The sequence below is a fragment of the Rousettus aegyptiacus genome, unplaced genomic scaffold (assembly GCF_014176215.1).
Source record: "Rousettus aegyptiacus isolate mRouAeg1 unplaced genomic scaffold, mRouAeg1.p scaffold_m13_p_16, whole genome shotgun sequence".
Lineage (NCBI taxonomy): Eukaryota > Metazoa > Chordata > Mammalia > Chiroptera > Pteropodidae > Rousettus > Rousettus aegyptiacus.
Window position 1 is genome coordinate 2,537,986 of NW_023416291.1, and position 27,491 is coordinate 2,565,476.

Sequence of the window (27,491 nt, forward strand, 5' to 3'; positions counted from 1 at the left end):
CTCGGAGCCTGGCTGTCCCTCCACTGGCTGTCCCTCCAGCTCCAGCTCCACCCCCAGGAACACCTGCCACACCTCGATCCCTAACTGTGCTCGTTCTGGGGGGTTCCTCCCCCGGCCCCGGCTCCCCTGCCCTTCCTGGGACGTCGGAGGCCCCGCCGCGGCTCACCACTCACCGTAGGTGAAGTACTGGATCTCCGGCGGAAGGGTGACTTCGCTGAGGTCGCTCTCCTGGACGTAGCTGTCCACGTACCGCTGGGCTTTCGTCGCCTGGAGGAAAGCCAGGAACCTGGCCGTGAACGCGGCGATGAAGATGGACAGCATCCCGAAGTCCAGCACGTTCCACAGCTGCAGGATGTACTCCCTGGGCCCCTCCAGCCACAGCTCCTTACACTCGGACCACATCATGCCTGTCGCGACACACGGAGGGCGCACAGTAGGCTCGACGGCTCTGCCTGACATGCTCCCGTTTCGTCCCCCGTCTGTAAAACGCCCCCAGCCTGAAGCGCCGACTGTCGGCGCAGAGGCCCTGGGCAGAGTCGGCTGGAGGAAGCGGCTTCCACTGAAGGAAGGACTCGCTCCACCAAATGAGGGGTGGAGAGACAGGGGTCCGCGTGGGCCCCCGGAAATGCCGCTGCTCGCAGAGCGGGTGGGGGCGGAAGGGGGACATGGGCGGGAAGGCTCTGAAAGTCTAACGACTTCGCCCCGCAAGACCCTTGGAGGAGAGGAGGAAATCCATCTTTGTAAGATTACATTGGTTCATCAGCAAACCGCAGTGGGGACTGGAGAAGCGGCCCTCCAAGGAGCATCCACCTGCAGGCATTCGAGAACGGTGTCCGGCATCCAGGAACACGGACGACGTTCCCCCGCCCCCTCCTCCCCCCAGCCTCACGCTGGGGAGGCGAAGAATGTCGCCGGGAAAGCAAGGAGGCCTGGGACGCTGGGAAGAAACAGGACGCGGAGAAGCCATCCTGGGAGGAGAGGGGAAACGGCTCCTCGTCTGGGCTGTGTGAGGGGAAACTGTGCGACTTTCGAAAGGAATGAAGTGACTCGAAATTCACAGAAGAATGACCTGACCCCGATTGAGGCTCCGACTGAGGCCACGGGAGCGAGTGAGAGGGAGGAGCCGGCCCAGGAAACCGGGCAGTGAGAAGACACCGGGGAACACACCGAGCCAGGCAGAGAGAACGTAGGAAAGTTACTCTGGACCAGCGAGCAGCAGATCCGCTGGCTCCGGGCTCCGCCCTTTTCCTCATACCGCTTACAACTTCTACTTCAACACAGCTACTCAAAACGGGCCATGGCGAGGTGAGGCGACAAACCTCCCCCAAACTGACACTCTCCCCTAAAGTCTCTGAAACTACAACAATATAAATGTCATCGGTTAATACCCACTGGGGGTCCTTCATCAGAATGTCGACTAAGTATTTGATCATCACGGTGAGTCACGTTAAACATCTTACATTTCATTCGATGATCGGAGTTGGATTTCTGAAACACAGGACGTTTGTAGTAGGCCATGCTACTCCCAAACACCTTGATCTGGTATTCGGGGATACCTGTGGGCATCATCCAACTGCCAAGTTCTTCCTCTGTTTTGCTGTTCCAACGACGATGATGCTGTCACCATGTCACGTACGAAAACGTTTTAAACAGGAAGTGAAAACCATTACAGAGAGAGTGTTTTCGGCAGAAACTCGAGCAGTGAGAACAAGAGGCTTACCGAGAACCCAGACCATGATCAGCATCTCGGTCCACGTGAACTGGGTGGTCTTCACCCTGAAGATCTGCCTGGGGTAGTCCGTGACCGTGACGTTTGGCAGCGTGGTGATGCCCTCGAACCTGTCCGAGGCGTTGAACACGAGCAAGCCCAGGAAGATGATGAAGGAGGCAGCGTGCGCCACGAACTTCATAAAGGGGCTTCGCAGCACCTTCCCCAGCTGTAAGACGGGGGGGTGGGGTGGGGAGAGGAAACTTTACTTTCAAAAATCTGGCTTCCACACTTACAAAAATTACTGTGCAGGATAAAAAGCCGGGGAAACGAGAACACTTTCAAAGCTCTGTGTCCGTCCCTGCAGAGCTACACAGGAGGATCCCCAGGGTCGTTCTGAGTGGACGTCACTCATTTCGCCTGAAACAGCCTCCGATTTAACCAAACCGGATCTCGGAATATAAAAACCAGATTAAAGGACCCTGGGGCAGCGCCCTCTGCTGGCGGCGCCCTTTATTAACCTGATGCAGATTCTGGAGGCAGGACTAGAGTCCCTCCCTTTGCATGATTAGGTGGACCCCACCCTGGGGAGCGGAGAGAGGGAGAAAGGTCGTGGACAAAAGGATTCGAGCAACGCTTAATCAACAAGCCACCTAAAAGTATCAAAGCCCCCAAACCCGGATGCTACATAATCCTTCTGAAGGATGCAAACTTAGGATGATAACACATTTGCAACTGGGTTTACCACCCTCAGCCTCGGGTGGCGTGGACAGGTTTGCAGGGCCCCCAGCCTGCAGGCAGGCCGTTTCGGGCTGGCTGCTCCCCGTCCCTTCCCTAGGCCGGCCTGGCCGGCTCTCTATGAAGCTGTGGAGAAATTCAGCATTTCCGTCACTTCCCTCCGGTGGCTCGGCCTCTGGTCTACCACGGGGATTCTATCTTAAAAGCCTCAGTATTGCACCCCGGCAAATGCGACCTTTCCCACCGGCTCCAAATCCTTTCTCATCCCTCATTCGAATTGACCCAGTCATTAGAAAGCAGAATTCATGCCCCTGAATCGATTATCATTCAGGGTAAAACCGATGTGAGCCGTAAGTAGAAGCTTTTCCCTTTTTCATCCCCAAAGGACACGGCACACCGACCACAGAAGGAGCGGGTGAGAAAGAGCTGTACCCGGCTGCAGGGCGCCATCCAGTAGCCGATGGCGAGGAACGGAAGGCCCAGGGCCACGACCAGCACAACCAGGCACTTGATGGCTATGGTCTGCTCCCGCAGGCCGGACAGGTTCTCGTACCAGATGGTCAGGAGCTGCTGCTGGCAGTTGGGGTGAGCCACGAACTGTTGGGGGAGAGGGAGAGAGAGAGAGGAGGCAGGTGACCACGCCGCTGTCGGCAGTTCGGCTGTGGAATGCACGTGCATCCTAAAGATATTTATGCACATTGTCCCAGGATACAGAAACCGGAAGGTTCTGGTAATATCCCCCTGTACCTTCCCATCATCGTTCCAAGTTGCTTCAGAACTAGCAGAGCTAAAGTGGAAACAAGATGGTAAAACCGACGTCCCGAACCGTTGTCGTTGGTTTTTCTATTTGAAACGCCACAATTCACAGACCTACCTCCCCCCCCGGGAAGAATCTGGGTGGCAGGTCCTTTCCTTCGTGGGACTGTGTCCCACCTCGCCGTCTGCCTGCTTGCTTGCATTCGGTTCAAGTGGAAAAGGGAAACGTTGTTTGGTTTTTGCAGACTGTAGCTGGAAGAGGAATGTGCTGAGTCTCACGAGCAATTCCTACAATGCTACACGTGTGAAAAATATATACGTGCTACGGCCTGTGTGCGTATTTATGCACAACCAACGCGAATCTGCAACATTTGCAAAAAACCCCAAAATGAACCCGCAGTTGTCTTCGCGCTTCACACTGCACTGCTCCCAGAGGCTGTCACCAAATGTCACTTCCTTCCTACTGCCTTACCCGTCCCTTTTATTGCTTCCTCTATCACAGGTCGAAAAACACACAAACCTTTATCCCCAGGGGTAATTTCATAACCACCGTTCTAATCAGGAAAAATGAGCAAATTACACTTACTTCCTCCCTGCCTTTGTATTTTATGTTGCCATCTGACCTTGCTAACCCTTCTGCCTGCGTCTATTGAGAAGAACTGAGGCCCTGTCCTTATTTAAGGAGCAGAATGTACTTGTCGGCAGAGCCCTGTGCGCGGCGCTACGCCGAAAGGTGCCCGCTGTAGCTGGATCTGCCTTTCTCTGGATGGCCAGGTGCACCTCGCCCAAGCTCGGGAATTATTCAGGGTCATTCACAAAGCAGCGCTGAGTGCCAACGTATTTTTTAAAAAGGGGGTTGAGTGCTACAAACATCAAGGTGTCACTGTCTTCTGAAACGCTGAACAAACAGCAGCAGTGAGTCTGCTAGAAGTACTTGCGAGGTGGTTCTGCAAACTCTGACAGGCGGAGAGGGCGGCCGTAGGTCCCACCAGGCAGAGGGCTCATCTTCAGTCAAGTCCTAGTTACCGATCTTAACGACTCGTGTACTCTAGGCTAGGGGTCCCCAGACCCCGGCCACAGACCCGTACCAGCTCATGGCCTGTTAGGAACCGGGCCGCACAGCAGGAGGTGAGCGGCGGGCCAGCGAGCGAAGCTTCATCTGCGTCTGCAGCCGCTCCCCAGCGCCAGCATCACCGCCTCGGCCCCGCCTCAGGGGTTAGATGATCATAGGAGCCCCGGTCCCTGGTGCCAAACAGGCTGGGGACAGCCACTCTAGGCAATTCCGCAAGCTACTTCGCTATTTAATCCAGAGCTCACCTACGGAGAGGTGGGGGGGCGGGGGTTTCCACTACCGTCATATAGTTTCCCATGAACGCTGTTCATTAACAGAAAGAAATCTCGTCCCCCGGGGCTGGCAGTGGGGGCACAAATCCCCACGGGTCCCCGCTCTCGCCCCCAGTGTTCCCGCCCTCTGACGTCCGTGACCACCCATCACTCCGGTGGCAGGAGCAGCTGACAGCCCACGGACCCAGGCGGTCGACGATGCGGCTGCAAGCATTCGATTTGAAATATGTAACTGAATTTTTTTCCGATGATACAAACCGGAAGGGGCTGGGAGAGTAAAGAAGATGCTATCTTTTCTTGCCGAGTTCAGTGTGAAGAAGCCGATTTTATCTCGCAAGTGCCTTTCGATTCAGTTATAAAAATCCCAGACCCTGAGGCTCACTGGCCATCGCCCGATGCGAAGTAAATGTGAAATCTTTCCAAACTCAAGATTCCGTCGCTCTTCCAAAGTTCTGAGTTTTGAAAGCAGTATCTGAAGGTCATCGCAGCCGTTATTTGATAAAGTGTGAGGACATGTAATCAGGGTTGACGTCTTCCTGGGGGTCTCTGCCGGCATTTTCCTAGGATTCTTGCTGAGAACGTCTCCAAACTTCCGCTTCTGTCTCTGCAGCGACTGGATCGTTTCCTTCCTGCTTCGTCCCTCCTTCTGAGTACAGAGCTCCTCACCCCCTCTACAGTCCCTAAATGTCTCATTCATTTATTCATCCTTCCACTCGTTCTTCAAGATGCCCTGAGCTCCTCCTACGAGCCAGGCACTGGGTATCTGGCTCAGGCCTTTGGTACAAGAAGACGAAGATGGAGGCATCGAATGACGAGTGCCCCGAGAGCTACCGATACATGCGAAACAAGCTATTGTGATGGAGACGTGGGCTTTTTTACCGACTGAGGCTTTGTGCAAGACAGACGTGCCCACGAGGTTGACAGACAGGTGGATGTGTGTCCATTCGGGATCGGTGGGCGCGTCTCCCTTTCGCGCATGTCCGGCCATCCCTCCGTGGGTCTCAAACTCTCGGGGACAGAAGTACTCATGTCGTAGCACGGTCCCTCTTCCCACTCCTCCTCGAGCTGATCTTCAGGGCTGAAGATGTGCTTTGTGACCTTAATGGCAATGCGTAGAGGTTGCACATTATGGCCCTGACGGCGATCGATCCTTTTTCCACGTGGCACGTGGGTGACGATCTTGGGCTCACTGTGACTTGCACGTGCAGAGCAGACGCTGAATCTACGTTAAACACCAGCCCAGATCATGGTGTTTGCATTTTACTCGAGTCACATCACCGGGAGCTCGGCTTAATGGGTGTATTCCCCACCCTGCTAATTCTGCTCCCTTCTTAACTGCGATGATAATAACCACCACCGTATGGCATCTGCTCATTCCCTTTACTCCGCGGACAGAAAGCACAAATAGATGTTTTCCTCCAGCAACTTTAAGTCCTGGTTCCAGCCTACAAGGAACATTTAAACAAGAAACCCGACACAATAGTACTGAGTGAGAGTAAAAAACACTAATCCCTCCCGGAAATGGGCTTTGCTCTTTTCAGTGACTTCAAAATAGGGCAGTGACCTTTATCTCTTAAGACTGTTTTTACCTCCTAAAAAAAAAACTCTCTTTATGCCACCACACCAGTCCCGGCCAGCAGGATAAAATTTGTGTGCTGTTTCCTACCTTCGGTAGACCTGCAAATTGAAATTATTACAAAAATAACATCCTTTGAGGTTTTCTGATTTAAAGGGAGAAGGCTTGACACACAAGAAAACCTCAGTCATTTTCTATCACACAAAACTACTGTAGCATTCAGAAAAAACTTTTTTTCCCTCCCTGCCCAATGACTCATAGATCATAAACTGAACCACCAATCAGGGCAGGTTATGGAAAACGATTAGGCAATTTTTGACTTAAGAAAGTATTCATGTCGGATTGTCTTTGCATCAAATCGGCCTTTACAAGGCATCTCCTAACCCCCGGCCCCGCCGAAAAAAGAAAAAAGAAGTCTCTGCAGGACGTTTACTATCTCTCGCTCACTTTCTGGGCCTTCTCCGCACACTTTCTGCATACGCCGGGGGAGATTTTATGTGTTTGTGATGCTGCGTGTCTCTCTCTTTCCTTAACCCGAAGGCCACGGTGCAAGAAACCGGAGAGCAAGGAGGGGGGACTCAGGACGCGTCCTCTTCTTTGTCCAAGAGCCCAGTTCTCCGGCTCCGCCCGTCCATCGGGACCTGGGGTCTTCCACCTCTGTTAAGGGTTTTCGGACAAGAGACGCAGCTGCTAGAAATAGAGAGAACTCTCGGCATTTCTCCGGGTGGAGGGGTTTGGTGTTTGCTCCTAAGTCACAGGGAAGATATGGGGACAATCAGAGGTAGGGCTCAGGACTAACTGGAAAATAATTCGTATTTCTGCCTAAAAGTTAATTTTCTTGTACTCATTTTCAAAAAAACTCTAATTTCATCTTCCATTTATTTATTTATTTATTTGTAGAAGAATGTAATAGTGAGTATTAGTAATAATACATCTTTGCAGCTGTGTTATTTCCCTTAGAGATGCCTCAGAAATGATTCTGGGATGAATAAGCTTCAGAATCCGTGACAGAACACACGTGACTGTCTGTTCTCCGCCGACGGCCCTGGGAATTATAATTTGAATATGAGTTTATTTTATCACGTTATCGGGGGAGAATTCTATAACATACAGCGTTGCTCTGAAATCCCACTGCCTTCCACAGAGAAACAGACTACCTCAGTGCCGCCGTGAGTGGGGTTCAGGCAGCATCATCACGACCCAGGAGGCGACTTTCCTTGGGGATCAGGAAGAGACGGGTGGTGGGGAAGGGGGCTGCGGAGCGGGCGGGGCGTTTTTCCTTTGCTGGGCGGAGGGGTGAGTGTTGAGTGAAGAACAAAGAAAGCCTTCGAGAGGAAGGAAACACGGAGCACTGGGGCTTTTTTAGGCATTCCAGCATAGAGTGCTTATATCCATTTCTTAAGCGACGATTCGAAAAGCAAAGACTTTAACCGATTTTCTCTTTATAGCGTAAAACCACCCAAACCGGAAATAGTGCAAAGTCTTCGATCTCCTTTCAGGTCCAAATACGTTTTTTGTTGTCGTCGTTTCCTGGTAGCTGACCGATAGCAAATTTATTATAATCTACGCATCCATTTACTTAAAACGAGCACGCGGGAAGCAGGAAGAGGTTCGCTCCGTGAGACGGTCTGGCTAGCAGACGCCCATCTTCAGATGGGCCGTCTCTGCTCGCGTGACACCCCCACGGCAATGCGGCAGGACCTGCGACACCTGAAACCCATCCTCTCCTCTCGGGCACTGAAGACGAGAGGCCCGTATTGCAAGGTCTGTGAACAAATCAGCGTCCAGACGGTTTTCTGAATATGGTTTTGTGTCGGTCTTATTCAAAACAATCTTTTTCCCTCTAACGGGGAGAAACCTCAACCAGCAAGAATGCTCTGGGAGGTGGGTGGTCAAGATTAATTATCTTGTGACTGATAATTCCTCGAAAAGTTCACTTACTTCCATTACTTCCTGAGGATCATCAAGGGCAGGCTGGTCTTGTGAACACTACACGTGCGGGTTCCGCACGCCGTGGTTGAAGTGTGTGTGTGCATGTTGTGGGGGGAGAGTGGGGGGGCAGGGAGGGTGAGGAGAGAGACAGAAAGAGAGACAAAGAGACAGACAGAGATAGAGAGACAGAGACAGAGAGACAGAAAGACAGAGAGAGAGAGATAGAGACAGAGAGACGGACAGAGAGACAGAGAGAGACAGATACAGACAGACAGACAAAGATAGAGAGCCAGAGACAGAGACAGAGAGAGATAGAGAGAGAGAGAGAGAGAGAGAGGGAAGGAGAGAGGGAGGGAGAGCGTGCGCTCCCCCATCCTCACTCATGCCAGCCCAGGGGGCGCTGGTGGGAGGCAAGTGAGCAGGCCTCTGGTGTGGAAGGGGCCACATCTAACGGGGATGGGGATGACTCGGGCCCTCTCTGCTGGTGCAGGAGGCGATCACCTGCAGCAGAGGCAGAAGTGTTCTGCCTGGGCTGCAGAGACTCCCCGACCAGCGCCGGGCCCGGTTCTGGAAGCACAGCGTGGAGCAGCCCGTTCCCCAGCTCCCCTAACGCCTCTCGAGCCCCCTAACGGCCCTTACTAAACTCCTTTCTGCTCAGACTGGCTATGGTCTGCCATGAAGGTCCAGAACCAGTACAATGAACATGAACACTGTCTTTGATGACTAAGATCTGAACTTACTTAAGAGTCCTCATTCTGAGAAGGAATTGTCACAATGCAGAAATGTCACTAGCTAACACTTACCGAGCAATCACCTAGTACCACATCTGTGCTGGTTACATGCATTAGCTCACGTGACCCTCAGAACGGCTGAAAAAATAGTTACTAGTGCTGTCCCCGCTTCAGCGATTTACTGAGAGCCTTGGATCCTGACGGCTGGCGCCGGAGCCTGCCCTCTTAAGCGCCATGTGCAGGAGGGGGAGGGGATTCCGCGGTGCATAGGCGACCGGTTCACGAAACCAGATCTATTCCTGATGATAGTTTATGTCCTTGTGGTTTATGAGCGTCTCTTAAAGTACAAAAGAATTTCATTTACCCAAGTTGTTAGACTCTGGATAACCGAGATTCCTACTGCAGTGAAACATCGTAACTATAATTCCCGCGAATTATTTAAAAGCCACATGCCAGTAGCAAACAGATACACACAACAGTTTCTCTGCAGTAAACGGAGTAAGAAAGTGGTCATAATTTTCGTTGTTGGCAGCATGTGACCAACTCCACAGCTGTGTCACCCGAGACATGTCATTGCGACTTGGCGAGCCTCGTTTCCTTGTGCAGGAGAAATCTCATCATCCATCTGACCCATCTGGTAGGTGAAATGAATAACAACCCAGGCTCGGCGTGAGGACAGACGCGAGTGAGAATGAGTGGGACGTATCACGTGACCGATTTTATTATTATTAATCGCATTGTGATGAACGCTTCACAAAGTCCTTTTGCATATCTTAACCCACTGAAATGCCACCAAAACCCTGAGGCAGATAAGAGACATTATCCTCCTCTTATAGAGGAAACTGAAATTTCAAGGCGTTTCATGCCTTACCCAAGGTCTCACAATGACTCAAAAGTGGAAAAGATCAGAAGTTTGATATTCGACTCCCCACTTTACCATGAACCTTCGCTTAATCTCTTCATGAAGGGCGGTGTGTGGGGGGAACTCTTATCAATAGCACCCACTCTTACTATCTTTAAAAACGTCCTGGAATTATGGCATGGTGGGCCGTCCACGGCCGGTCCGGGACGGGCGCTGGAAGGCAGGGGCCACTCACCTTTTTGACTTCATACTTAATGGCGAGTTTGACACGGCTCAGCGAAGCCTTGTGCCTGTGCACCTCGGCGGGCTCTGCCGACTCCAGATCTCCGTTCAGAATCGCCTCCACCTCCTCCGAGTCCCGGCAGAGATCCAGCACGCCCACGACGAAGTCTTTGCATTGCATGGACAGCTTCCGGTAGTCGTTCTGAGAACGAGAGGTTCGCAGTTCAGCACAAAGGTTTGCTTTAATTCCATGGGAAGCGTTTAGGGCATTTGTGAGTCAGAGAAAGGCGTCCCTTCCTGGGGGTGGGAAGCATCCCCGAGGTAGACTCGAGGTTTGCTGAGTTAGATACGGGCTGGCTCTGCCCCCCCAAACCCCCCCGACCCCTCAGCTGGGACGTTCCGCGACCTGCCCAACGCATGAGGCGGCTCTGAGAATGCCGGGCACGTAGGTCACCAGTTTGCATTCAGAGACGCTGGCTGAGGGCTAACGCGGAAAGGCCAAAGGACCGAAAGGAGCCGCTTCCCTCGCGTGCAGATGAACGGCAGTTTTCTTAGAGCCAAAACAAAACCATCCCTAGGACAACATTTCTTTTTTTTTAAGTGGTGGTTTTCCTAAAGCGCAGATCTGCCTTCGAAGACTGACTCTCGGTGCAAACGGCTCGTGCACTCGACTATCCCTCGCCTCGACGGAGACCTTGCTTCTCGGCCTGTGGTCCTCAGAGTGGCCGTGTCAACGGCGCCCGGCCAGGTGTCAGAAACGCGAGTGTTTCGTCCCCACGCCTGGCGTCCCGACTTAGGCAGAGACGCGGGACGTCGGCGCGAACACTCTCCAGGTGCTTCTCACACGCGCCTGTGCTCGAGAAGGGCTGGTGTGCAGGGAGTGGGAGGGGGCGGGCAGCTTCCGACGCCGAGCGGGGACGCTGTCCCTGGCCTGTCTGCAGGCCGCGTGGCTGTGTCTCGCAGACCTGGAGGGCGACCACTGTCCGCTTCTGCGTAACCGAATCCCCGGGACTGCGGAGTCACCACACCGGGAAGAAAAATATCCGGGCCCCTGGAACTAACGCCTTGCTAAAGAGAACCCGTGACTCTTCACCTTCGCCAGCATGTTTACACGGTGCCGTGGCCCGGGAAAGGAAGTCAGGTGGCCGCCGTCCCCGTCACCATCTGCGTGGGGCCCCGCGTCCCGCCCATTGGGTCCAGGAAGGGGTCAACGGCCATCTTGGGAAAGTATCTCACTTTCAGAAACCCCAGCTTTCCTTCTACGGCTTTCATAATAAATTTTAGCCCTTTACGAAATTTAACTAATTGATGATCTAATTTGGGATACTTGGGGGAAACAGAATTTTTCTCATTTGAACACGTCCCAAGACACTGTATGTGCCCAGTAACCAAACGGTACTTGACATGGCAGAATCTCCGAATCCTGGGATTCTGAAAACCAAACTTTAGAAAAAGACATGAGAGATTTCTACTCTTTCCCCCTTAAAAAATTAATTAATTTGAACCGATGGGCAAAAAATCATGTTGCCAACTAAAATAAACAAAAGGAGAGCCTGCTTAAAGCCTACGTGGATGAGAAATTTCTATTTCAGATCTCAGAAATTCAGAAAAAGAACAGTGGCAGTTAATCCTTTCCCCCTCATCAGGGAACAGATAAAATGAACAAAAACTTCAGTCTTTGGTTTCCATTCAAGTTGGTGTCATGCAGCTGATAAAATTAATAAAATGTTCAGTCTCTGCTCTCCATGCAGAGTGTCCGGGAAATATCCTTCTGCCTGCCATGCCTGAAAGACTAATGAAATATTTCATTATAGCAGCCAGAAGAAGTATTCATTCCATGTCTGTTTCCATATAAAGCTCCCCTTTTTAATACAATTTTTTTTAGATGAGATTTCCTCACGTTACTCTTCAGTTCAGACTGTTCTGTGAGGTTTGGTCTGACGGGCTGGCCGTTTCTCCACCGATCGGAAGGAAAAGAGACGACTCTCTATGCTTGCAGAAAACTTAGCAATCACTTCTGCTGTAATACCCAAATAACAAGTCATTATCTTTAAAAATCGTAATCTGTAAACTGCCCAGTCTTAGGGAGAGCTGTGTGGTTTTTTCACATCCACCAAAACATTAGCCAAGATGCAAAAACTGGTCATCACACGGGTTCGCAAGAAAAGCACTGTTTTCTTAACAGTTTCAACATTTCCTGCTGGCAGAGTCTTTTACCCAGGGCGGAAAGTAATCAGAACTGGCGATAAGGGGGATCTCTCTTACCGTGGTCATGGGATACTGTTCTGTCTACATGCGCAGAGCTCCAGGGGAAAGTGGAGAGCTGAAGGCAGAGCTCCTGCAGGTGCGAGAGGACCTATCTAAAGCCTGCGCTGAGCTAGCTCTCCCGTGAGGTCTTGCCTCCTGTGACTTCCCGGCTCGGCCCCTGTGCTGGTCTGGTCTGCATCTTCTAGTCGTTTTCTCTTGATTTAGCTTTGCTTGCTCATCATCATCATGCCGCTCATCCCTCAGTGGGGCCCCCCTCCCCAAAGGCACCAGGTAGACGTGCTGCCCAGGTCACAGCAGGAACTCAACAGCCCGAGGACTGGCTCGAGCCGGGGGCAGAGCGACGGAGCTCCGTCCTCATCACACGCTGTCGTCTGCAGCACACCTGCTTGACGCGTGTGGTTTAATCGTCGTTGTCGACCCTTACTAACCTTGAGAGTGAAATCGAAATTCAGGCCTGAGCAGGCCGGGTCCCTCCCGCCAGATCCTTTTCCCTAACAACCAAGAGAGTGCAGGGGTTAGGGCACTGATCTGAGGCCGGACTTCCTGGCTTCCGAAGCTGCTTCTGCCACTGATTTGCTGTGTGGACTCGTGGCATTTAATCAGCCTCTCTGGTGAGACTAAGCTACTTACTATTGCTACTGTGGGGAATAAATGCTTAGAGCGTGCTTAGTCCACATCAGGTGCGATGGAAGTGGTTTGCTATTACCAGGTAAAGCACGTTAGATGAAATGCTTAGGACGGGGGCCCAAGACACCCACGTCTCGGCTTAGCAGATGAGGCCTTGGCTAGAGCCTCTGTCGTCTCGCTTGGGGAATGCGAGGGCTGTATAGCTAGAGGATTCCTAGGGTATCTTCCTGCTGCGAAATGCTATCTTACTTTAGGCTTATAGTCATCTTCCTCCTCCTTGCAGCCCTACTGCGATATAGGTCGAAATTGCTTTTCTCCTTTGAAGAGGAAAACTGAGGCACAGGGAAGGCAAATGGCTTCTTCTTCTTCTTCTTCTCCTTTTTATTTTTTTATTTTTTCCAAAATAGGGCATCACTGACTTAGGAACTCTCACGTTGCGTTTTCACAGCTTGATAAATGACCAGCCTCCTTGCCTCTGACACCCGGAGGACTGGACCCAGAGCCTGTCCTGTCCAGCATGCTGCTTCTCAGGACAGCTACAGACAGCATTTGCACATCCCGAACATTTCTTTAATGGCCTGTCACCGCGCCGTCCTCCGATGAATGTATCTAAATCCATATCCTAGACTGCTCACCCTCCCGGGGTAATGCCCTTCACATGTCTTTGGCCCCAGGCCTCCCGTGTTCTCCAAGGAAGTCTGAAAACTGCCCGGTGGCCGGGAGCCTTCTGCGAAGCATCTGAGTGACGAGGGTTTCGGGGGGAAATGCTAGATCCTACAGGCCACTGGTGAGATAAAACAGGGACAGTGTTTGAAATGGGGGGGGTGAAACTCTTTTTCACTAGGGAACCCATTATCTATTTTCCCATTTCGAGGCTCGTGCTTTGAGCACAAAGTCTCTGGGGAGAGAATATGGAGAACACCAAGAAATAGGGCAAACTAGGTTATCTGTCTGCCTCGGAAATGAGACGCGTGCTCACTGCCCTTTCAGGGCTCGGAGTCCTGGGTCGGGGCCGTGGAAGCCTTATTTTCTCTGTCTGTCCAGAGCCTTGACAGGTGGACATGAGCATGGGCTGAGAGGGCGAAGAGGTGATGGGAAGGCAGGTAAGAAGGGAGTGATAAGGACAGGTAAGAACGGGAAAGACGTGGAATATTCGGTCAGGGGAGAAGGACCCGTGGTCTCCTAGGGACTAGGACTTTTCAAGAACTGTCTGTATTTTAGCTCGGAGAGGTTTTGTCACCCAAGTGCTTTTCCATACAATTCAGAAAAAGGAGCTGTCAGATTTAGATTGTTTTTGCATACCTTTAGATATCTGGCGGCTTCGAGGATGACCTCTTTAACTCAGTTATATTTTCTTTCTTTTTTTTGTGTGCCTATTTACTTGTAATATCTTTCCACCTCTGAAAGGTTATCAGAGGTGATTCTAAGTATCATCAACATAGATTTAGCTGGCTTCAGGAGAACGCTATGAATAACAAATTTTTAACCATTGCTGTACTGAGATGACTTCTCTAGGCAGAATTGCAAACATCACCGTCATTATTAAAGCACGATCTTAGAAAATATTCCCTTTTGTAGAATCTCTTTTATAGGCTTTCAATGCAAATCGAGCAAAATGCATAAAAAGGTTTGAGTGACATTCGAAAGTGATGAACAAGTTTAAGATTATATTTTTTATGACTATGTTAAAGAAGTGACATTGAGAACTACTTTATCTGAATTCTTTGCTACTCTCTTTACATAGAATTTAAGGTTTTCAATTTGTTCTGAAAAAAAAAATTCATTTTGAGTCCAAGAAAATAAGTCTTTCAAATACTACATAATAAGGCTCCTCAAAGGGAGTAGATACAAGGCAATACTTATTTTATTCTTTATATTTCCTCACATTTCCCAAAAAATTTATAATAAATGTGGAACTTTTATATTAGAAAAACATGTTAATGGGATAATAAATACAGTTCTACTAAGGCCAGCACTCCGTCAGGACGAAATCAGGATTGATGACTAACTACCTAGGAATTTGGTACACATGGCAGGGGAAAAAAGCCCCCAAAACTTTTGTACCATTGTTTTGCAACCCTTTAGCCTGAATCAGACTGCCATTTGCATTTGCATAAACTCACTTAAGTAAGAAAAACTGAAAGACAGAATCTGAAAGACAGATGATCACTCTTTCTGGAACCTGACGCCACAGCACTGAGCTAAAAACAGGAACTCGGCATCTGGAAAATAATTCGAGGAACTGCTGTCCACAACCACCTTCTTAGTGGAACAGTGGGAGATAAGAACCTGCCGGACAGCGGTCTGACTTCAACGTATAACTTTTATAAAAATGAATAATGCTGGTTGACTGGAGCTGATGTCGGGGAAAAGGTCACTCACTAAAAAAAAAAAAAACCATTAAAGCAAAAACACTCTGCTGTCCTTGAATTTCTGGCTCGACCTGATGTCTTTGTGTCGACATTCACCACTCTGAAGATGTGTTTGTGGATTTTAGGGAGAGGTATTCCTGTTATAGTAATGAAATGATTTTGGTAGCATTTCATATTAGTCTTCTGACTTTTGATCTAAAGGGATGCACAAATGTTTGGGCCAATACACAGTGGATGCGGGACTAATACTAACCACTTCTGCGTTGGGTGCCACCATCAAACTAACTATGAAAGAGGAGGAAGAATTTGGAAAGGAGATGGTCACACCAAATCCCGCCTTTTGACAAAAGGTGAGACGCCTTGCATGCTGCTTAATGCTCATCCTGAGCACGGAGCAGCACCGTAATTACAGCTCTCTGGTCCAGTATAACCTCCATCCCCAAAGTGAATTTCTCACAGCACCATTGCATTCTTTCTGAAGGACGCTCCTGATCTCTCTCTCGTGATTTTAAATCCCTGGGCAACGCCGACTCGGGGAGCGAGGCGGGGCGGGCGCCAGGCGCAGGCCCGGGGGGCGCGGGGCTTACCTTGAACTCCTTCTCGATGTTGGCCAGCTTGGCCAGCTCGTTGCTGAGCTCCAGCGCGGTGAGCACGGGGTCCTCGCTGGACAGGGACAGGTAGGCGGGGCTGGCCAGCCCCTTGTAGGCGTTGATCCGCGAGCGGGAGTGGCTGAAGGAGTCGTGCCGCTGCTTCTCGGCGCAGTCCGCGCACTTGCAGAAGTAGTCGTGCGGCCGCTCGATGCGCGCGCCCTTCGTGAGCAGCATGTGCACCACCTCGTACTTCTGGCAGTGGGCCGCCAGGATGACGGGGGTGATGTCGGGCGAGAAGCGCGTGCCGTCCTCGTCGTAGGCGTAGAAGTCGTCGTCCTGCAGCTCCTGCTCGCAGGGGCTCAGCGTCAGGCGCTTGCTGGCCGCGAAGCCGGGGTGGCCCAGGATGGCCTCCACGATGCGCACGTAGCCCTTGCTGATGGCCAGCAGCAGCGCGTCGCCGATGCGCGCCAGGTTCTGCTTCTTGAGCAGCAGCTCGGTCACCTCCAGGTGCTCGTTGCCCACGGCCAGCTGCAGCGCGTTCTGGCCCATGTAGTCCACGCAGTTGACGTTGAGCGTCTTGGACTCCTCCAGCATCTTGCGCACCACGGGGATGTTGCCGTACTCGGCGGCGTCCAGGAAGCGCTCCTCCTCGGCCGTGAGGCTGGTGCCGCGGTCGTTGAACATGAAGGCCGGGCCCCGGACGGCCTGGCGCCGGCCCTTCTCCCGCATCACCGTCTTGCGCCTCAGGGACGGGCTGGTCTCCATGGACCTAACCGGCGGCAACGGAAACACAGGTGGACTGTCAGGGCATCTGGCTTCCTCCCACGCGCGGGGCCCTCTGCGGCCGGCGGGCGGGGACCTGTGGTGAGCAACGGCCCTGGGATGCGCGCCTGCACCTGCCGGCCTGAACCCCGGGTCCCCGAGATGCACGGCCTGAACCCCGGGGCCTGGGATGCACGCCTGCACCTGCCGGCCTGAACCCCGGGGCTGGCCGCCAGCCCTCAGGACGGGGCGCCTGCTGCACAGAAAGCCGCGTTCAGAGGAAAGAAAGTAGGAACAGGTTGCAGACCCTTGCGCCTCCCCGCGGCCCTGGCAAAGACGGACTCTGGCACCTTGTGGGAATAACCTTCCGACTGCTCTCCACGGCCGTGAAAACGGACGTGCCAGTCCTTGGCAACGAGCACTAGACTTGAAGGCTAAAGAAAGTGCATTTTCCAAGAATTAGGTCGGAATGATCCTCTCAAGTCATTGCACCTTGTTAACTAAATAAAATAACTGACCAAAAAAAAAAAATAATAATAATGAAAATAAAAAATCCAGTATTTAGGCCAAGTATCATTTTTTCAGGATCTTAGGTTTATTTTTTTTCTCTTAAGGGTTTCTGGTCCCCACCCCCACTCCCTCCCCCTCAAAAACACCTTGTGAGATTCATTTTTTTTTTTGCAACAACACAGGCAATATTTAGCAATTCCAAAATTAGAGCATCAATCTAGGTATATTTTACTGAAAATAACCGTGCCTTTGTAATAAGAGTTGTTTAATTGCCAGTGTTGTATAGTTGCCTCTTTGAACTAAAAAGATACGGTATGATTTATGGTTTAAAAATCACTAGTGTCGCTTTGTGAATAAAGCCACTGGCACGAATTTGTGGTTTCTACGACACACACCGAAGTCCTATCGGCAGCCACAGTAACCGGTATTCGGCTGCGTTGTAAAGTCACGTCACTGACTGAAGAATTCACATTTTGATTTCTGTGACGCTGGGCAACACGTTCAGCTTTTACTGCCTGGGCTCTGGGGAGCAGGACTGAGGATCCGCAGGGAAGGGAGACTTCTACTCCTCCTTTACGCCTTTTTGCACATTTGAGTAGTTTTAACCACAGTTGAAATATTTTTATTAAAAAATAAAATTCACGTTTTAGATTTTGTTTTAATCTCCTCGTTGACAAAAACTTTTAAGATACAGGTACTTATTGGCAACCATGCCAGCATAATCTTTCTGAAGCTAAATAAATGCCCTAAGTTTGGCTGTGATCGGTGGGGTCTGGGCGAGTGTGTGAGGGGTGGCGTGTGGAGCGAGGCGTGTGCGGCGTGTGGTGTGCGGGGAGGTGCAGCGTCGACTGGGGTTTGCGTTTGTGTGTATCTGCGTGTTTTTGTATGTGCATCTCTGTGTGTGCACGTCTGTGTGTGTGTGTTTGTGTGTGCAATGGTGGGTGGCATGATGCTTTTAGGTGGAGAAGGACTGGACAACAGCTTCATTGATCTGCACAGAAGAGAACTTTGTTTTGAGACGGAACTCTATGAAAAGGGTTCTAAACAAAGCTTACAGTGTCATTGTAAAAAGTATATTTTATTATATTAACAGTATTGACTTTATTGGTTAATCTCTTTACTATTAAGCTACAAACTGGTACTCTTCAAATGGCTAGAATATCCATGTTGGATAAAAGATGAATTTTGTGCTTACCGTTGCTAATATGTTGACGTTATGACTACAGAATATATCCATGGAGTACATATGTCTGAAGAATGCTAATCTAAACTCAGATCGGTTATATTTGGGGAAAGAACTCGTTAACTCATTATTAGTGTCACATCTTCATGGGAAGGACTTTTTATCTAATGATCGCTACCTACAAAGAAAATCACTTATAAAAACCCCACCTTTTCTTCCAAAAGAGGGGGATCTGAAAATATTATAAAAATTATTCTTTCATGACTTTTTTCCTCTGCATTTCTTAGTATTTTAAACTTTTTTTTAGTAATTTTTCCTCTTTCTGAACTTATACCTTCATACTCTGTATTTGAGCCAAAACGTGGGATTTTAGTACTATACGATGCAAGTCACGTGAGCCATTTTGATGGTCTTTAAAAGATTCTAACACCGAGTTAAGTGTGAAGTCAGATTTCTCAATTAGAACAAGTTATACCACAATTTCAAAATAAAAGAACTGGCTTCATGTGACTCATCTCCATGGTGAATCCACATGGGAAGTGTCTTCTTTTTTATTTTTTAAGTGTTCCTTACAGTACTGAGATAAGCTTCACTAATCTGGACTGACAGAATGGTATGAGTCGCCTTCAGCCCGTCCCCGATGCATCAACACGGCCCCAGCCTCGGCGGGTCTTGGCGAAGCACCTCCTCCAGCGTGAGACATAAGGAAGGAATGGGGGTGAACAGGAGAGGAGGCTGAACTTTAGCAGCGCCTTCAGGTCCCCATCTGACAGGTCGACCCACCCGGCGCAGCGAGGCCTTCCTTCTGGGAGAGCCCTGGAGAACCACGGACCCACAGCGGCTGCTCTGTGCGCGCCGCGGGGGAGCTCCTGCGTGGCTCACGCACACGGCCGGGAATATCTGCCTGCCACGGGTTGAACTGTGTCCCTCACAGACCCCTATGGGAAGCCCTCACCTCCGACGTGATGGTATTTGGAGATAAGCACTTTGGGAGGGAACCTGTGTTCCATGAATTTATGCAAGTACAGCCCTGGTGACGGGGTCACCTCTGTGAGAAGAGACATCAGAGGCTTTGCTAGCTCTGCTCGCCCAACACCACCCCCCCGGCCCTCTGCCACCTGAGGACGAAGTGGCGATAGCCCTCTGCCAGCTCTCGCCAGAACCTGACCACACCAGCACCGTGATCTCGGACTTCTGGGCTCCAGAACTGTGAGGAAATGCATTTCTGTCGCTAACCCGCCCGCCTGTGTGCTCTGTTTTGACAGCCCCTGCAGAGTAAGACGCTGGCCATACAATCGTCAGGCAAAAACAATTTTCATGCTTTATGAAACAAACTTGGGGTTCTTAGTCCTTGTCTAAACACTGACGCAGATAAAAAGTTCTTCCTCAGAAATATTTCGGTGAACCCAAAAGCCACCTCTTGCTCCAGTCTATTCAGAGGCAAAAATACAAGTAACACTCGCCAGTTTTTATAACTTTGCTGTCAACTCATCTGAGTTCTATCAGTGTTTCTGGAAGTGTGACCTGAGCACCACTTGCCTCAAGTTCACCGGCATGCCCGTGGAAATGCGGATTTCTGGGCCCCATTCTACATGGACTAAATCAGAAACCCTCAGGAGCACGGCCCTGGGATGTGCATTTTCAACGAGCATCCTTCACAATTCCTATGCACACTAAAGCTCAAGACCCTCCAGTATGACAACGAGGGTGCTGTCCTGGGTTAAAGACCCCGGACTGTGAGGCCTGTCAACACCTGTCACACGGGCACTGCCCACAGTAAAGCAGAAACAACATGTGTGAGCAGCCAAGCTCACAGACAAGCAACCTTATGTTTATTTCGGTTCTCTAAGCTTTATCCCCATTTAAAATTTGCTCTCCGGGAAGATGCGCTTACTGCCTCACAGTAAGTAAAAAGCCAGCAGAAATGCCTTCATCACTGACTGATTAATGCCACGCCTTTGCTTTTTCCCAAGGACCGACCATTTTAAAAGGTTACTGTGTCTTCTTCGAAACTGCATTGCAAGGGTGAACGAGGTGGTCCATTACAGTATCATTTTAGGAGGATTCCAGTGCTATCTCATCCTCGAATTTGTAGCAAGCAGCCTCTCTCTCCAGAGGAGTCTGCTTCCTTTAATCTAATAACGTACACTGTGTAAGCCCAGCTGTTTCTTAGCCCAGGGCACCCAGGGCTTAGATCTAAAAGTGCTGTATTCCAGGTCTCTGGCAGTCTTTCCCTTCCCCCTAATAAATTGCTCCTCATGTAGATTTTAAGTCAATTATCCTATATTCCACATGCTTCAACCTTATTTTATGGTTTTGAAACCATCAAACCAGGGCGTGGGGCAGCTTTCCAAGGGTCTGGGCAGTTCTCTCCAAGCGATGGAGTATTTCTTTAAAAAGCACAATGCACTGTATAATAGCGAACCAAGAGGAGAGCAGGCGGCCTCAGCTCTCCGGAGCGCTGCGGACTGGGTGTGGCGCCTGGGACCCTACGGAGGTTCCGGCCCCTTGTGGAGACTGGGGGCGCCAGGCCCCTCAGACACGGGCTCGAGGCACCGGGGACACTGTCCTAGATGACCAGTCCCTCTGTGACACAGGGCAAGCTTTCCCTCCTGGTTCACTCACACAACGGCTTAATTGCTTAATTAACCTAATTGCCTAATTTATAGACTGTCTAATTCCCTCGTTGAATAAGTGTCTGTTGAGCAAGAGAAAACACACGACAGAATTTTAAAAACTAAGTGAAGCACGGAGCGGCCGTCCGGTCCATTTTCCTGTCTCCCGGCCGGCAGGCGGGAGGCCCTGGACAACGACCTGTCCCAGGTGGGTGACGGGGGCTTCACGCCGCCGCTCAGGCAAGCCGTCGGGTCCCGACCGGCTCCGCCTGCCTCTCCAACGCCCCCTTTGTCCCCGCCTGGCGGCATACTCTTATTTCAAACCCTTCCTGCCTCCCGTGGTCCAGCGCGGCTTCCACCTCTGCACGTGGGGCGATGGGGTTCTCCCGCAGGCGCTAGCAGACCTGCAGGTCCCGGGCGTTCGGAAGTGCGGGGCCCTCGGGGTGTCCCGAGACCCTTCCCGACTGCCCCGTCCTGAGCTCCCGAGCACTGCTGCTCTGCCCGCCGCCGAGCCGGCGTGACGAGGACAGCGCCACGAGCGGCTGCACGGCGCCCGGCCCCCGAAGCAGCCGGGCCGGCGGCGAGATGAGGCGCTCCGGTGAAGAGACAGGAGCGCGCGGCCTTCGTTGCTGAAGGTCCTCGCCCCGCGAGAAAATCGCAACGCGGGCCGCGGCACTTGGGTCCCGAGAGCTGTTATGATCGCCACGGTGGTTACTGCCGAGAGAGTCTCTGCTGGCCCGTGTCACCCTGGGAACTTTCCACGTGTCGCTTAGGTAAATCGATAAGGCGCATGCCAGTTCGGGCGCGTGCCCTAAGGACCGACTCAGAGACCAGTGGCAGCGGAGAGTGAAGGGGGAGGCTCTGGGCGCCTCTCTCCATCCCCTGCCCATCCGCCATCCTTTCCCGCTCTCGAAAGCTCTGCCAGGCCCCGCGGCGGCACAAACCACAAAAGCAAAACAGCCATTTATTTACCAGTGCGGAGCTCCCTCTGAAAGGCCACTGGCGGCAGAAGGGAGGACCCCTAACCACTGTCTGCATGACTTGGTGACGACATTTTTTAAGCATTATGTGCCCAAAAAAGCAGTCGAGCAAGTAAATGCCTTCCTTCTAGAGCTTAGACGTTTCTGCGTCCAGGAATGGCATTTTGTCTGTAACTCCACTCAGCCTATATATACCGGGTGCTTTGTAATCAATCCTCTGCTCTCACGCCTGTCTCCTCAACAATGCGGGGCGTCCTTACAGGCAGAGACTGCTCCTCTTTATCTCCACAGGCCTGGCTTTTAGTGTGGCTGATGAGGACCTACCTGCGTGCTGGAGGCGTGGATGCACGCATGCTCAACCTGGAAGACTGAAGGCCCAGCAAGCAGGAAGACTTCCCTCCAGACTGCAGAACGCACAACACCCTTGGTCGCACATGGAAATGCGCGGTGGGGGGGGCGGGGGGAGCAATTCTTCTACACAAAAGAATGTCACGAGTACTCTAACGTGCGTTAATGATCAGCAATTAAAGTGATACAAACAATTATCTTTTCAAAGCCGACTTCTGCTTACACACATTCAATTCTTAGTTATGCCACAAAAAGTAACGGATGAATTCTGCATCTCTTGATTCTTGTCTTACATAAAGTTATGGTTTGTCAGCATCATCTGGGGACGAACATAGGATAAATCTTAGAATTAATAAGATCTAATCATAATTAAGTTTACGTTAACAAATACCCTAATTTTCACAATACTTTCTAAAACTAATTTTTGTTTTTTCAGGAAGATTAGTGACAATGAAATTAGAAGCCAGATATAAATTCAGCCTATAAACAAGTAAGAATTGAGAAAAATGAACTTGATAATCAAATCAAAAATCTTTCTGACTCAAGAGAAGTTCCCGTTTGGCTAATGTATTAGTCACTATCGATTTTATACACATCTATATCAACCTCTAATGTGATTAGAAGCAAAGGGATCTGGGTCTCTGTCATCACCGTCCATATCTAAGGTCAGAGTCCGAGGCTGGGAGATGCTTGCTGCTGATCACATCACCCTGAGGCCTGCTTTTTAACAGGGAATGTGTACGCATCAGTCTGATTTGACGTTAAAGTCTCATTGTTTCAAAAGGTCTGAAACCGAAACCATATTGTCACCTGTTATTCGAATAGTGTAAAGAGGGTTTTTTTTTTTTTTAATAGGGGAATTTTTTTTGACTAGATAATGGCAGACAAACATCCCTGACCTAGATGCTAAATTAAAGACAAAGCGCTATAAAGTCCTAATTATTCTCATAAAGCCACTGCTGAGCCCCTTATGCCTAAGTGTGAAATTGGCCACCTCACAGCTCACAACTCCAGAACGTCTACCTGGGGCCAGACTCCTGTGTGTCCACCCTGCCCGGGCCACTCGTCTGTCTCCCCAGCCGGACTGACATCGTGCCATGCTGAGGGCATGTTGAGAAGGCAGATTGCTGGTCAAGAACGGCTTCTGTCTCAGAAGCCTGCTCAGTGGCCAGTCATTGCTACCTGACCATGCTCCAGAAGGGGAGATCATCTCGGTGTGGCACTGAGATGATTGCGGGGGGCGGGGCGGGGGCTTCAGATGGCCCTCATTTCACATTATGTCGGTGACTATCTACTGCGTTTGCCTAATAAGATCAATCGTGATGAAGAAGATCCTTCCTTCTGTAACCTTGGTTCCAGTAACAATACTGTCTTCACTGGGGCTTAAGCAAATGCCTAAAACACAGTCGGAGATGACAGAATAGAGGCTCTTACCGTCTCCAAAAGTATCTCCCTAAACGCCATGGAGAACAAAGACCAACAACACATATTTCATTTTCCACGAAACGAGAAGGCCTTTGTGACCCGCTCCACAACATATGAGGATGGAAAGGAGATGAGTCGGAAGAATGGGGCATGATTCAGAAGAGAGAAGGAAGGTCCGACCAGAGTGCCTGTAATGAGACAAGCCCGTCCGCCTGGCTCAATACCAGAAAGACCAGAAAAGGCCCAGAAATTGAAGGCAAAGGCAAAAGAAATCCAAGACCCAACAATGGGGAATCGGCTGAAATCTGTATAAGGAGTAGGTAGAAATTCTTCCTCTAGATCTCTAATCCCTAACAGATATGATCAAGTGACAACCCTCACCTCTGTAAGAAAGATAGGATATAAAATATATGGAGAAACAGGTACAGAGATGCTGGGCATTGGGGTACCAGGCTCAGGGGAGGGGAGGAACCAAGAACGAGGACCCCTACTCAATTCTAGAATACCAGCAGCCAGCTCTATTAACTCCAAGTCCCTCCTACCTGAGAAATAAAAAAAAATTACTGTATCTCCAAAATAAGAAAGAATGCTATAACAAGGAATACTCATAAGATAAGAAAAAGCTCTTAGATATTAATAATATAATAGTTAAAATGGAAAACAATTAGTGAAAGAGTTGAGAGACAGAGTCAAGGAAATATCTTGGAAAGAACAGAAAAGACAAGCATTGGAAAACAGGAGAGAAGACATACAAAAACTAGGGATCAGTCCAGGGAGTTGTACTGATAATAGCCCTTCCGGAAAGAAGGAAGAATGAACTTAGTAGGCAGGAAATAATAAACGAAATGATACGTGGAAACTTCCCGGAACCACATGGCATAAGCTCCAGATGTGGAGAGGATTCACCAAATATCCAGCTCCTGTAATGAAAAAGAAACCCGTACAAAAGCACATCATCTTGAAATTTAAAAACGGCACTAATGAAGAGATGATTCTTTTTTCCCTTAAAAGCGCCTGAAGAAAAAAATGATTGAAAACCACTTACAAAGGAAGTCGGAGGGTTTTGGAAGGAATGCCTTCTGGAAAGCACACAGAGAGATGGCAAAAGAGTTAGCTAAAGAAGCAAGAACAGATGAGACAAAGATTTATTCTCAAAAAAGCAAATATTTATAAAACAAGTGTAATCAGACCACACTACTTGGCTCGGCAGTGAACAATAGTTACGTGATAACAATATTTTAAAGACATGAACAAGCAGTTGTGACGAACCATGTGGTGGAGGATGTGGGCGAACAGGAGGAATGAGCAAGTGGAGATTCGCACCTGGGACCGCTGGTGCCAACTAAAACACACGGACCATAACAGTAGTCGAAGGAGTTGAAAGTGAAACGGAGTGGAGAGGGCAGGAAGGAAAAAGAAGGGAGCCCGGGAACCGCTGGCGGCTTGCTGCTGTTCCTACGATCCTCGTCAGCACTATCTAACTTTCAAAATGATCGTCGTGTTTTACTTTGACAGTAAATAAAATAATTTAAAACAACCAAAAAAAAAAAATGGCAACTCTATACCGTACACAGTGAAATTAGTACCCTAGAGCATGAACTAATATTATAATTAAAGGTCTCGAGTGCTGTGCTATTACTGAAAATTAAACCGTAACTGGAGAAACCTGCCTCTTCCTCAACACTAGTCTGAGGACTTCCGGTCAAGATGGTGTAGTAGATGGACGCTGTGCTCACCTCTCTCCCAACCACGTCATAATTACAACTAAATTAAAGAATAACCATCATTGGGAGTCGCCCGCGGTATGGCCGAAAAGAAGTCTTGCAACTGGGGACATACAAAAGAAGCCACCTCGAGACTGGTGAGAGGGGCGGAGACGTGAAACGGGCCAGTCCCACACCCTCGTGTGGTGGTTGAGAACTGGGAGGGTTATCTTGGCTACAGAGGTTTCCCTTGGAGAGCGAGGGGTCCCAGACCCACACTGGGCTCCCCAGCTGAGGGATGAAGTCCCCACAACCTCTGGTTGTGAAAACTAGCAGACTGTGGCTGAATGAGACGGAGGATGGCTGGAGTCATAGGCATTCCTGTTAAAGGGCCCACGCCCAGACTTACTTGGTGATAGTCACTCACTCTGGGCTCTGGTGCTGCGGCAGCGGCTTGACAGTTGCCAGGGACATCTGGGGAGGAACTGAGCTGTCTGGCTTCGAGGTGAGGGCTGGAGGGTCGGGCAGTGTTCTCCTGGACAGAAGTGTTGGCAGAGTCCGTCGTTCCTTTGTTGAGCCTTGCCCATTCCTGGCGTGCAGATGCACGTGGCCACCATATCTGAGTCTCCATCAACCTGGCTAACACAGCTTGTCTGCCCAGGTGATTCCCTAAGACCCTACCCCACCCCACTTACAGGCCCTTCCAAGCTGCCTCCAGTGCTTTTCCATACAAATAGCCTGTCTTGGTGCATACTGCAGACTTTCCTAAAATCTCTCAAAGATTTGCAAAACCCAAACAGGCAGCATCTGGCCTCAGTGTGTCCTGTGCCTCTTGCTGAGCAGCGTCAAGCCCAGCACTAGCGGCAGCTGGCCTCGGTTCCCAGTTTGACCTTTCAGGGTACCACTAAGCCCAGCACAGGTGGCAGCCATCTGCAGATTGCTTGGTGACTCTTGCCAGGTGGCCCTGGGCACTGCACAGGCTGCAGCTGAACTTGGCCTGTGGCTGGGCAACTCCCAGGAAGCCCTTGGGTTGGCACACCTGGTGGCCGGAGCATCACTCAGGGCTACATCTGAGGACACACCCAAAGGGCAGACTGGCAGGCACCAGAGCCCTGCTAAAGTGAATCCTGCTCTTTATGGTTGGACCTTCACTGGCCAGGCCTCACAGCCAATCAGCTTAAGGGTCAAACCCTCCCTCTGACGTGCAAACAGCAACCAAGGCTCAACTACAACAGGAGGGCACACACAATCTGTACAAGGGACACACCTTAAGCAACTCGCTCAGGTGACCAGGGAAGACGGCACCACTGGGACCCACAGGACACTTACTACCTAGAGCCACTCTACTAAGACGAGGAGACTTAGAAGCCCTAACTAATACATAGAAACAAACGGAGGAAGGCAGCCAAAATGGGGAGACAAAGAAACACGTCCCAAATGAAAGACCAACAAAGATCCAGAAAAAAAACCTAAACAAAATGGAGATAAACAATCTACTAGGATACTCAGTGAACTTAGGGGAAGAGTAGACGAAGTCCGCGAGAACTTTAACAACAAGATAGAAAACAGAAAAATGGAGATGGGAAACAAAAGGGAACCAGTTAGAAATGGAGAAGACGATGTCTGAGATGAAGAGCAACAAGACGGAGCAGAGGACCACGTCAGCAATTTAGAAGGCAAGACAGCAGGAAACACCCAGTCAGAACAGCAACAAGAAAAAAAGGAATCCAAAAAAATGAGGATAGTTTAAGGGGCCTCTGGGACCACATCGGGCGTGACCACATTTGCATCACAGGGGGACCAAAAGGAGACGAGACAGAGCAAGGAAGGGAACACCTATTTGAAGAAATAACGATGGAAAACTTCCCTAACCTGGCAAAGGAAATAGAAATCCAACCCCAGGATACACAGAATCTCAAACAAGATGTTCCCAAGAGGCGCACACCAAGACGCGTCATGAGTCAAATGCCAAAGGTTAGAGACAAAGAATCTTAAAAGCAGCAAGAGAAAAAGCAGTTAGTTACCTACAAGGGAGCTCCCAAAAGACTATCAGCTGATTTCTCAACAGAAACTCTGCGGGCCAGGAGGGACTGGCATGAAATATGCAAAGTGATGAAAAGCGAGGACCGACAACCGATAGTACTCTACCCAGCAAAGCCATCGTTTAGGATCAAAGGACAGATAAAGAGCATCCCAGAAAAGAAAAAGCTAAAGGAGTTCATCACCAACAAGCCAGCAT

General features: G+C 50.2%; 1 protein-coding gene across 1 annotated transcript in view; it reads right to left on the bottom strand.

Annotated features, from left to right (window-relative positions):
- TRPC3 (transient receptor potential cation channel subfamily C member 3) overlaps positions 1 to 27,491 on the bottom strand; it is a 50,609-nt gene that overhangs the window by 15,944 nt on the left and 7,174 nt on the right. The window contains exons 2-6 of the mRNA XM_016165607.2: positions 15,724 to 16,495; positions 9,883 to 10,071; positions 2,879 to 3,043; positions 1,721 to 1,937; positions 174 to 407 (exon numbers count right to left, since the gene is read on the bottom strand). Coding sequence (XP_016021093.2) covers positions 174 to 407; positions 1,721 to 1,937; positions 2,879 to 3,043; positions 9,883 to 10,071; positions 15,724 to 16,495 — 1,577 coding nt within the window. The remainder of the gene's footprint in view (positions 1 to 173; positions 408 to 1,720; positions 1,938 to 2,878; positions 3,044 to 9,882; positions 10,072 to 15,723; positions 16,496 to 27,491) is intronic.